A 12,994-nucleotide genomic window follows, 5' to 3' on the forward strand; every position below is an offset into this window, starting at 1 on the left:
TAGACATTTATATATTTTACAAAGTGATCACAATCATACTAGTACCCATTTGACATCATACATAGTTATTACAATATTGTTGACTATATCCCCCGTGTTGTACTTTACATCCCCGTGACTAATTTTGTAACTAAATTCCCTTCTTGGTTTACTCTTTAAATACACTCTACACTCTCCTACCTCCCTGCCTTTCCCATGTGGTTCCCTCTGCATGAAAACCCTTTCCCCTCATCTCTACTTGTCAACATCTAGTCTCCTTCCTGGCCCAACTCAAATGCCTCTCCTGCAAGAAAGTCTCAAAGTCTGCACCAGCTCAGATTAATCCCTTCCTCCTCTGGACACACTTAATACCCCTTATACATCTTGTCAGCACCTCTTGTGTTTTAATGACTATATCCATGTCTTATATCACAGTCGCTTGAATACATGTCACATCTCTTTTGCTAGATTGTAAACTGCTGGAGCTCAGTAGGACCATGCCACATTTATTTTTTCACTCATAGCCCTCAGTAAAAAGCATTATATGTAGAAATCATTCAATGAAGATTTATTAAGATTACTATCTCTTAATCTTAATCAATAATATTTCCTTTAGCACATTTAAACGAACCTGTATATCTTTCCATAAATTAACCAAAAATGGAAAAAATTTACCTATGGTATTTATACTGTTCAGAAAACAAAAGTTCACTTTGGCAAAAAAAAAAAAATATCATTCTGGTGGTACTTATTACATTTTAAATAGTAGTGTCCTCTTAAAATATGCACTCACATTTTAATTCATTCAAAATACTTTACTGAGCACCACTATGTGTCTGTGTGCCTTAAGGTTATTTAAATAGCAAAATTAGAGAAAATCAAAGTCAATAAACAATTGCAGAAGGGCACATCTGAAACTAAAGAATACACAAGGCAAAGAAACACTGGTTGCTACCAAGTACAGCAGAGAATATGTAGTCAACATAATGAAAACAAATGAATCATAAATCAGTAATAGCAATGGTTTTTAAAAGAAAACATCATTTTTACATACAGAAATTGGGGATGCAGGTAGGGGTAGGAAAAGGACATCTAGATATTATAAGATCATCTCGCTATTTCAGTTCTCAGGAGGATAAATAAGGAGAAATGTAAAATCAAATGTTTTAGAATCATCCTACAAAGTGGGTTAAAGTTTGGAAAGTAAGATGACTGAGAAAATGAAATGAATGGTAACCATTTAAATGTGGAAGAGAGAAGGTTCAGAACCAAGTGTGAGCAGCACTTAAGGGAGAGGAGCTCCGAATGTAAAGATGAGAATGGCAAGTATGCCACGGTGGGAACGGTGCCCTTTAAGAGGGAGTGACAGCGGGGAACTGACATCTATTTCATGTTGTTTATGTAATGGGCAAGTAGATTGCCTTGTTCTGTCCTCACAATGACCCACTGAGATCCCTATTTTTCAGGGCTCAGACCCATAACTTGCCCATGATCATCACTCTATGGGGACAAGCCAGGCCTCAAACAATGCCCATGTTTTTTCCATTATGCCTTATTGCCCATTTCTGATGGCTGGAAACTTGGACAAATCCTCTACCTTCTCTGGGTCTCAGTTTTTCCATAAAAAATGAAATCATTGGATCAAGGTAATCTGACATTCCCTTTTAGGTCTAAAATTTCTTAGCTCTATAACAGATAGTGGTGATGAGTACATTCAAATGAGACAAGGCTTTAGTGACACACAAGGGCTTCAGAATAATTTTATAGATCTTCCTGAATACTAACACTGAAATTTTGTTAGCCAGAAAAAATTGATGGATATTTCATATCTTGAGATTTATAGATACAAATCATCTAAAAATCTCAATCTTGAAATTTATTCTTTGCTTTATAATCAAATGCTTCTGGGTCTAACACCTCTCCCTTGTCTGCGAGTTCTTCTAGGAAGAAAACTGTGTCTCATTCACCTTTTCATACCAGCCCTTGGCTTAGTGCTACACAAAGTAAGTGCTTGGCAGACTCCTCTAAGAATAGAACTTGGGAGAATTCCTTATTAAACTTCAAATTTGAATTTATCTAAAGAGGTGGTAATGAAATTGATTACTTTCAATGTACCTTATGGTCCTTAGTTTTTTTAAATGTTTGATCCCTTTATTTCACTATTCATACTTTTTGTGACTTTATTTTTATTGATGTATAACTGACAAAAAAATTGTAAAATGTTTAAAGTGAACAATGTGATTATTTGATATATGTATTGTATAAGTATTCTTCCCATCGAGTTAACACATCCATCACCTCTCATATCTACCTTTTCTCTTCTTCTTTTTTTTTTTTGATAACATTTAAGCATATTGAATTACATTACAATAGAGTGTTGTCAATTACAGTGACATGTTACATATTTAATCCTTAGGCCTCATTCATCTTACAACTGAAAGCCTGTACCCTTTATCAACCCTTTGGATGGTGGATCAGCAGTTTCACTTTGTTTACCCAATCAGGTACCTGCTTTCAATGTGTTGAGAGTTGACATAGGTGCATGAAGAACAGAATGTAACATCTTGTGATGTAAAATTTTCGATACTGTGATCAGAGTATGCACCAGTGGTAAACCTCGGAAGACTCCCAGGACCAGCAAAGTGTCGGCTACTCCTACATAAATGTAAAAAACATAATAGGAGCTGGTGCTGGTGATGATCACTGCGTAGCTGTTACTTGTACTCTTAGTGCTATTCCCTTTGTCTTGAAGAGGTGTTCTGTAAAGCAAAGGGAAATTGTTATTTAGCCACCAAACTTTCCAACTGAATTTTCAATATATGTAAATGAAACTGAAGTTGTGTCTAAAGAAACACAACGTATTTCATTAGTAGACCTTATGTTTTTAACCTCAAGGATTTACTACTGCAAGAAAGCAGATTCAAATTTTCACCACTAAAAGAGATAAAAATGAACTTTATTAAGTACTCAGAAAAAATACTAATGTATAATGTTGTTTTAAATATTTTTCATTAGATTTATGGAAACTAAGCACAACTAAATCCTTTAGAAACTAGCAAAGAGCTGCAGGAACTGCACATGCTTCCAAGTTTAAACAAAATAATTTAATTTTCCACTACTATAATATTGTGAGGAAATGAAAGGCAGTGGATGTTACAATAAGACCCACATAATCAACAGAAAACAAAATACAATCCACAATAGGACATGGAATACTCACCCTCTAAGTAGCCACAACACAACCAAAGAAACCGCCACCTGGAATGGAACAATACACACTTGATTTTTTTCCAGCTTTTTTACCTGTTCTTTCCACACCCTCCTCTAATTCTACCATAACCAACATCAAAATATACACAATTTTCTTTCCTTTTTTTTTGCTTCCCTGGGTCCAGCAGCTGCAATAAAAGTTTTAAGAACCATTATTTGTGGTGAGAACATGTTAAGTTAATGGAATTTAAATTTCACTGAATTGAATACTTTGTTATTTATTTTCTTCATTCAACAGAAACTATTCATTAAACCCCACAAGAGAACTAAGATTATACTTAAATGTTTGAAATAAACTTTGTTTCTTATGATGAGATGAAAATCAGCCTGTTGGCAGATAACTTTCCTTGTCATGCAATGATTATGAGGGACTAATATCTATGAGACCAACTAATTATTGGAAGAGATGAGGTTAATATTTATGAAAATCAGTTAAAAGTCTTCACAGGACAAAACTTCAGTTTATGAATAAAGATAAGGTGCACTCAAGTTAAAACATACACTATTGGTACTATTTGGGCTTTCTCAGGTAGAAACTTTTGGCTGAGGAACAAATGTCTTACATCATAACTATACAAAACATTTTTTTTAACTATCATGATTTTTTTTTAGTTCCTTTGATATTTAAATGATCTGTACTCTATTCTATTTCAATTTGGCTTTCTAGTCTTCTAAACCCTGTGGTGAAACAATATTCTGTTGATGCCATCAAAATTATAACAGAGAAATAATTGAAATTACACATTTTTCCCAATAATAACTGTATCAAAAATTCAAATAGGAAAAAAAAACAAAACAAGAAATCGTGAGTAAAATAATTTGAAAATTAACACATGACAAAAATAAATAGGGAAGAAACAAATATGCTTGGCATAAGAAATCTATGTCTTAACTCATATTCAAATTTATCTTAAGTATTTAATAGCAGTATATAAAAACATATTACGAACATTTAACATTAATTGGGAAATTACATTATGAAGTCTTATACTTTACTTGAAAGAGGTATATCAATTTTAGTTAAATTCACATATAGATAGGAGTATAAAGATGAAAAATCTAACGGTATCATTCTTACTTTCCTACTTTTCTTCATTGTATACATAGCCTTCATGCACCATATTAGTAAAAAACAAACAAAGTCTCCTTGTTTCCTTAAAATTCAAGTAAATTCAAAATGACAAGAAACTAGGCAATAATCTATGTCAAAAGTCTTTGTTCCTGTACAAATGTTTTCCTATTTCCTAAGACTAATCAAATTACTCAAGAACCTAGATATGAGTGTATTTCTGAGTCACTCTTTGGCCACTATTGTCACACTTTGTTCTAATTAAAAGAGCATGAACAACGCTGTCACCACCAACATAATCTAGATGTGAATAAATCCCCAAAATATATATTTTATAATATTTACTAAGGAACAATAACCAAAGCAGTTTTCCAAAGAACTTGTCTAATCCATGTAATATAAAGTTATGTCCTGGCGCTAGTGGATAGAGACTATTTGTAGACGAAGACATGAAACTTCCAATCCAAACTGCTTTTATCAAGTGAAACAAAAACTATGCAAGCGTTCACACAATGCCTTTAGTAAAATTCCTTGGGGCATATAGAAACATTGAGTAAGCAAGTTCCATCATTTCATTTCCTAAATGTTTTCAAGTTATAAAGTTCATGCAGTTTATGATGGAGTGACAGTTCTGAATGAGTAAAGGTTAAAAGCAAAAAGGTCATTATTTTAAGATTTTGGGGGTTTAAAAGATTTTTTCATATCACGTAGAAAACAGTACAGTCTAAATCAGCACTGTCCAATAGAAATGTCTAAAATTTCTTATCACATGTAGCACTTGATCACTCGATATGTGGCTAGTCTGTGTGACTGAAGAACTAAATTTTAAATTTTATGTCATTTTAATTAATTTCATTTACTTAATATAGTCATATGTGGCTGGTGGTTCCAGTATTGGACAGTGCGTGCATAGATTGTAATAACTATTAGTTATGGAAGGCTGTAGACAGAGGACTTATTATATATCCATGTCAGACATCAGGAACCTACTGATAGCATTCTTTAAGGATAGATCCATGATTGGCCAAGGTGATAATTCAAGAACTTTGCAAACAGCCCCAAGATGAAAAAGAAGTAACTAGTATTTAGAAATTAGGTCAGCATTCAAATTATGTTAGTAATTTGTCTACATGACTGAAAAAAGTAGAGTGTGGGTGTAGGCTGTCATAGTATACACATATGGAAGGAGAAGACAAGTGTCTGTATTTGAAAGACTTATTTGCTAAGTGAACTATTAAACATCTCAGGAGATGTGATAGATGAAAGGTGATCATATATGTAGCAAAACTCTAACAGTTTGGTGTCAAAAGTTATATCTGGAACCCTGGCCAGATATAATTCTGGTATTCATAACTAAAGAAATTAGGTGTGAAAGAGAAGAAAACTGTCAAAGGCAATATAGTAAGTCCAAGTACATAAAAGGCTCAAAAACATGAGTATAAGCAAACATGAAGAACTTTAATAGGCTACAGAGAAGACATGTCTAAATATTCACTGTGGAATATCTGCAGAGGCCTGTAAATATGGCTAATGGTTCTCAGTGCTCTGGATGCTAAGTCTACTCAATAGCAATCCATTCCTGTCATAACAGATATCCCTGCCTCTACTCACGCCCCATCCAATCCATTTTATATACAGCCGACAGAGTGGCTAGAAATGATCATAGCGTATCCTGCCTGAAGCCCTTCAAAGGCTTACCATTCTATTTATTTATTTATTTATTTATTTATGTATGTATGTATGTATGTATGTATGTATGTATGTATTTATTTATTTATTATTTATATGATGGAACATTTGACTTTGGGTGGTGAACATACAATGCAATATATAGATGATGTATTATTGAATTGTATACTTAAACCCATATGATTTTATTAATCAATGTCACCTCAATAAACTAAATTTAAAAAAAATTTAAAACGTTGCATTTAAAATAAAATCTGAGCTCTTTAAGAGAGCCCGCGGTCCTGGGAGTCTGGATCTTGCCTGCTTTTCCAACATCACCACATACCACTCACTTTATCTCCCACCTCTCAATTATATTGGCCTTCTCTCAATTTCCCTTAATTTGCAAAATCTTCCAGGACCTTTGCATTTGCCCTAATCCTTTGCATGTCTGACTTCTTATCCTCTGGGTGTCCGTAAATATCGTTCCCTAGAAAGGCCTCTAGGTCCACTCTCCTTTTCCCACCTTTATCTTAATGCAGTTTATTTCTTCTGGTACTCATCATGTTCTCTAATTATTTCCATCAAAATGTATTTATTATCTGTCTTTTCCCTCAGAATGTGCTTTATAAGAGCAAAGAGCAGTCATTTGTCCTCCTTCCCACTGTATCCTCAGTGTCGGGCACAAAACCTGGTAAACATTTGGCATTTAGTATATTTGTGCTTAATAAATAAAGGAATGGATAGATAAGAGTTTACTTAAATAAAAATACATTTACAAATATCAACAGAGGGAAAAGTATGCAATGATCATATAGAAAACGCACTTTAAAAAGCAATTGACATGTTATGTAGGGTAAAAATGAAGAGCCAAAACCAATTTATGCTGCAAGCTTTGTATATTTACAGAATTCAGAACTACCTCCTAAGTCACAAAATGAGATCTGTGTTACATGAATACCTACTAAAACACTATTGATATTTTGAGTTTTACAAAGGAGCACAACATTATAAATATTCTGTTAACATTATAAACATAAATACTTTAATGTATTCTAACTGTACATTCGATTTTGTTCTTTTCTGTGCACACAATACACAGAATTGCACCTGGCATATTGAAGGAAGTCAAAAAAGTTGTTGAATGAGTAAATGGATGAAAAAATGACAGGCATGAATAGTAAAGTGACACCTTCTCATGACTTAATACATGATTTCAATACTTCACAGGTCGAATCACCCGAAAACTTAGATCCATGCTAGGTAAAGCTGCCTTAAAACTATTACTGTCAATCAATAGCAGCAGTAGTGTTATGGGAGTATATTAACATGCCCATTTTACTAACAATGTAAAGCCACAAGAGATTCCTCATTAACATACTGAAGGGAAATCATAAAAGAATAAGATACAGTTCTGATACATTTCTTAAAAATCATGGAATAAAAGCACTAAACAGCATTTTTTTGATACTCCAGTCAATAATAATATTGTCTGGTTGCTATAAAAGGAATCAGGAAACTGTCTCCTAATCTATTGTTTGTATTTTTTTTCTCTATCTAGTCAATAATGCACTAACAAGCAAGAGCACTAGAAAAATCAACATAATAAAAATTTTTTAGCCTATATCCCTGCTAATATTTAAGAACTTCCTGAAGATATTGGCCTATAGTATAGAAAATAGTATTTAAAAAATGGTAGACTGAAGCCCTTTTATCAAAACGACACATTAATGATACATGCTAACAAAGTGAATAGACCAAACTAAATTTTTCAGTTTAGCACTTTGAAAAAATTAAAAGGCTATGTATTTCACCCTATAAAGAGAAGCTTATTGAATCTATTTTATGCAATCATAAACTCTAAATTGAAGTACAGCCTCTATGAAAACTAAAAATGGATAAATCACTTTCATCAAGAAACAAATGTATCTTAACCTTTCTTTAGGTTCTCTGATCAAGATGAGTATGAGGTTTTAAGCAAGATTTAAAAGAACTAAACAGTTTCCCTGATACAGGATGCAATGTGAGATGCACCTGTACCATGATGCAAAGCACTGATGCAATATTTCAATGAGAATGAGAAAGGGGTATGATGCTATTAAGAAAGGAACTTAATCAAAAATAAAAATTATATACATTTTGATTAAAAGGCAACAGAAGTGTGAACATCAATGAATGAGTTGTTTAGCTGGATAACTGTGTATATAATTAAAACAATTACTATTTTTCCACTACCACCAAGTTTTTGTTACTCAAAATTTTGAGAGCCAGTTAATTGGCAATTCCTCCAGGATATTGGCCAGCAAGGTTCATCATTTCCTATCTTATTTTTTCCTAGCAAATGGCATTATCGATTGTTTTGTCTATTGGAAATGGCAATTTTTTGTGATATGTGAGAGCTCAACTAATGATAGATAGTTATGCAGCATTTATATCCTCTATTGTAATTTAGTTTCTAGCCTGAAGACAAAGGACCAATGTCTTTTCAATTAAGTGAGCTAATAATTTAAGCGAGCTAATGTACATGTGTAGTTCAATGTTCAATTATTAGTTAATTAACTAATTATACACAATTTTGAAAGAAACTTAAGTTCAACTCTATAAAGTTGCATGGGACAAAGGTCCTGTAAATTAATATAAATCGCCACCATATTCAGATAGAACCATTTTTTTTTAATGTAACATGATAAACTGAAGATAATAAAATGTGATCTTTCAATGTAAAGGTTCAAAACATTAACAATTATAAAGGGCTGGTTTGAGATTAAATGTGGCACAGGACTGGAATTTGTTCACATTAATGTTGGTCATTTGGCTTGACCAGCAAAGATTAATGAGGTAAATTTAAAATACACTTCAATACAATTATTATTACTCATGTAAGACTGCCAAATTATCCCACCCCATACTTTTGTCAAAGGGCAAAAAGAGTTATTGAAACTGTCATTATACCTGTGCTATGAACTTGTTCACTATCTTGAGCTTTACAATGATGATATGACTTTAAGGACATTAATGAAAACAGCAACTAGCATGGCTCATTATGAGCCAAGTACTACATTAAGTGCTTTATAATCATATTTCTTAATGCACAAAATGGCCTATGAAACTGGTACTATTAAAGTCTCCATTCTATAGATAAGAAAACTGATTATCAGGGAGGTTAACTAACTTGTTCAATTTCATGGTGTTAATGAGACAGAATTAGAATTCACAGCCAGATCAGTCTGATTCCAGAGTTGGCACTATGGTATTCTTCATCTCACATCAAGTCTCCATTTGGTTTACTAATTTAAAATATCAAACTATAATGCAAGGCTATAGTAATCAAAACAGCATGGTACTGGCATAAAAACAGACACATAGACTAATAATGGAACAAAATGGAGAACACAGAAATAAACCCAAACCTATATGGTCAATTAATCTGTGCAATGAAGGCAAGAATATACAATGGGGTAAAGATAGTCTATTCAATAAATGGTGTTGGGAAAACTAAACAGATAAATGAAAAAAAATAAAATGGCCACTTTCTTATACCTATAAAAGAATAAATTCAAAATGAATTAAAGACAAATATAAGACCTAAAACCACAAAACTCCTAGAAGAAAACACAGGCAGTAAACTCTGACATTGTTCTTAGTAATATTTTTTGGATATATCCCCTTGGGTAAAGGAAACAAAATAAAAAATAAACAAATGGGACTATATCGAACTAAAAAAATTTTACACAGCAAAGGAAATCATACACAAAATGAAAACACAACCTAGTGAATGGAAGATGATATTCACCAATGATACATCCAACAAGGAGTTAATAGCCAAACTGTATAAAGAACTCATACATTTCAACACCAAAAATACAAACAATCCAATCAAAAATTGGGCAAAAGACCTGAATAGACACTTCTCTAAAGAGGACATTCAGATGGCCAACAGACATATAAAAAGATACTCAACATCACTAATCATCAGAGAAATGCAAATTAAAACCACAATGAGATATCACTTCACACCTGTCAGAATGGCGATCATCAATAAATCAGCAAACAAAAAGTGTTGGTGAGGGTGTGAAGAAAAGGGAACTCTCTGTACACTGTGGAACTGCAAATTAATGCAACCCCTGTGGAAAATAGTATAGTGGTTTCTCAAAAAATTAAAAATAGAACTACCTTATGACCTAGCAATGCCACTTCTGGGTATTTATCTGAAGAAATCCAAAGCACTATTTTGAAAAGATATTTGCATACCTATGTTCATTGCATCAATTACAGTAGCTAAGACATGGAAGCAATCTAAATGTCCATTGATAGAAGACTGGATAAAGAAGTAGCACATATATACGATGGAATATTACTCAGTCATAAATAAAAAGAATGAAATCTTACCATTTGCAAAGGTATTATAAGTGAAATAAGTCAGACAGAGAAAGACAAATACCATATGATCTCACTTACATGTAGAATCTAAAGAACAAAATAAACAAACAAAATAGAAACAGACTCATAGATACAGAGAACAAACTGATGGTTGCCAGATAGGAAGGCTTTTGTGGGGGCTGGGTGAAAAAGGTGAAGGGATTAAGAAGTACAAATTGGCAGTTACAAAACAGTCACAGGGATGTAAAGTACAGCATAGAGAATATAGTTGATAATGTTATAATAACTGTATTGTATATGTTGCCACTTGGGTACCAGATTAATCAGAGGGATGGATCACTTTGTAAATTATATATAATTTATAACTAATATAAAATAATATTGAATGTCAATTGTAACCAGTTTTTTTTTAATTAAAAAAAAACGAAATTAAATTGTAGTATGGCAAAAGAGAGATATCATCAGAACCCACAGGTCAAATGGAAACCAATGGTTTAGAGGTAAAATAGTATGTTCAAGTTTTGGGGACATCTCTATAGATATTAAATACTAACAGTCAATGAGGAGTGATAATATTTTATGTAGACTTCTTAATTGAGGTTAGAAACAGCAGAACAATAAGAAAAAGTCATCGGTTTGGTTTCAGTTATGTATACGTTCATACAGCCTCAGGAGAGGCAGTTCTGCTGCCTCCTTTCTTCTCTAAGTGTGGGCCTGCATATTAGATTTCAGGTGTATATTAGGACACATCCAGCCATGTCCTCTGGAATAAATATCTAGAATAAGTAGTCATTCAAAAGATCACAGGCTGAATCCAACCCACAGGTGTGTTTTGTTATGCTCCTATAGTGTTTGTTGTTTTTATTTAAATGACTACCTACATTTAAAAATTAGGAAAACTTTACAGAAAAATCTGGATTTCCATCTTATTTTGATAAATAAAAAGATTTAACAAAACTGATCCCAAGTTCCATCATGGCAAGTCCTTTGCTTGTTCTGAGTTACAGCTGCCTCCTTTAGACAACTGGAGATCAAAGCTCTCCACTCAGCCTCAAAGTCATTTCACCTGCAGACATTCTCCACCAGGCCCTTTTTGGCATTTAGGTGGCTGCTACTGAGCTAGATAAAACCCTCGTCCATCAATTAGCTTCAGGAACCTCTTATGTTGATGTGAAACCAATCCTGTGGCTTACTATGCTGTTTGTACCTCCCCCCGCCCCCCCAACCCCGCTTTTTTTAAACTGGCGATGTGAAGGACAGCAGGGGCATAGAACACAAAAAAACTCTGCGTGCAAGTGGGTGATTCAAATCGCAGAAAGGATTATTTACAATGATTACTAAGTCACTAACATGTCTATTTCATTTTGTGAAGAAACAATCACTTAAAGGTGGTGATTTATCACTTCCATACTTAATAATGCAATACACAAAGCCAAATGAATTTAAAATTTAGTACAGAATGATTTTCAGTGTTTAATTTCAATCCATATGAAGGCATTATACTTGGAGGTTTTGACTATCTGTTAAAAACTCTTCATGTGTGTGCCTATTTTATATGCTATGTATGAAATAAAATAGCAACAGAACTATATGAGACTATACATACTATTATACAGTGTAAAGTTATATATATACTTATATTTATGTTTATATATGCATTTATAAATATGTACACACATATGCATACATTCTTCCAACTATTCTTAATTTAACTTTAAATCACAGTAATATTTTATAACAGAAAATTCTTACCTCAGCCAGAAAAATAACTAAGCACCAAATAAGCAAAAAAATTAAGCTCTTGTGGATAGTAACATATCTAAGGTATGTATTCCATGTAGTCACTGCTGGTATGTTCTCCTTGTCATCAAAAAAGCACTCCTGAAAAAAAAATCATGATTATGATTATTACAATAAGACTATACAGTTTCACACCACCATCATGGTTTTATTTTGAATGTGTGGAAAGAAGGAAATATTACTATTTGAAGCTAAGTGAATCTCAAGTGTAAACTAAATGAAAGATGTATGGTGTTACTCCACAGTCAATATAATGGCCATTGGAACAATATAGCTTTTTGAAAAATGAGAAACACTGTAATTCTCCAAAATTCTGAACATATATCACTGATTACATAACTATTATTTTTGGACAATTACACCATTTTAATGCTTACCAGTGTCACGCCTCTTATCAAGTAAATGGTACTATCAACCTGAAGCTTCCCAGAACTCCCCTTGATTTAACTTATTTCTTCAGGGGTCCATGGACAAATACAGTTTGGAATTTTGCTAGCTGTAGAAATCTCCCAATAGACCTGAAGGCCAACTGATGTTTGTACATTCCTCAGTAGCCTAGGATTCTCTCTTGCCAGCTATGATTTATTATGTAATTCTAATCCTCAGTATATTCCCCTAAAATTTTCTATTTGTCCTGTGGTAGATTTATTTGTCCTGTATACTCGACAATTTAAAAAAAGAATAATTATAGATAGTCCAAAGGAAAAAGACACTTTTATTTCTTATGAAGTCAATAAATTCACAGAAGAAGCACTGGAACTTGAAAGAAAGAGTCCTATGACATTGGTTAGGTAAAAAATTTTGGAGTCAAATAAACCTGGCTTTGAA

The 12,994-nt window shown here is 33.0% G+C and overlaps 1 protein-coding gene across 2 annotated transcripts in view; it reads right to left on the minus strand.

The window, feature by feature from the left end:
- Positions 1-12,994, minus strand: part of CFTR (CF transmembrane conductance regulator) — a 150,655-nt gene that overhangs the window by 54,985 nt on the left and 82,676 nt on the right. For both annotated transcript variants that reach the window (XM_036230999.1, XM_036230998.1), the window contains exons 15-17: positions 12,119-12,247; positions 3,200-3,237; positions 2,488-2,738 (exon numbers count right to left, since the gene is read on the minus strand). In XM_036230999.1, the coding sequence (XP_036086892.1) occupies positions 2,488-2,738; positions 3,200-3,237; positions 12,119-12,247 (418 nt within the window). The remainder of the gene's footprint in view (positions 1-2,487; positions 2,739-3,199; positions 3,238-12,118; positions 12,248-12,994) is intronic.

The sequence above is a fragment of the Rousettus aegyptiacus genome, unplaced genomic scaffold (assembly GCF_014176215.1).
Source record: "Rousettus aegyptiacus isolate mRouAeg1 unplaced genomic scaffold, mRouAeg1.p scaffold_m13_p_13, whole genome shotgun sequence".
Lineage (NCBI taxonomy): Eukaryota > Metazoa > Chordata > Mammalia > Chiroptera > Pteropodidae > Rousettus > Rousettus aegyptiacus.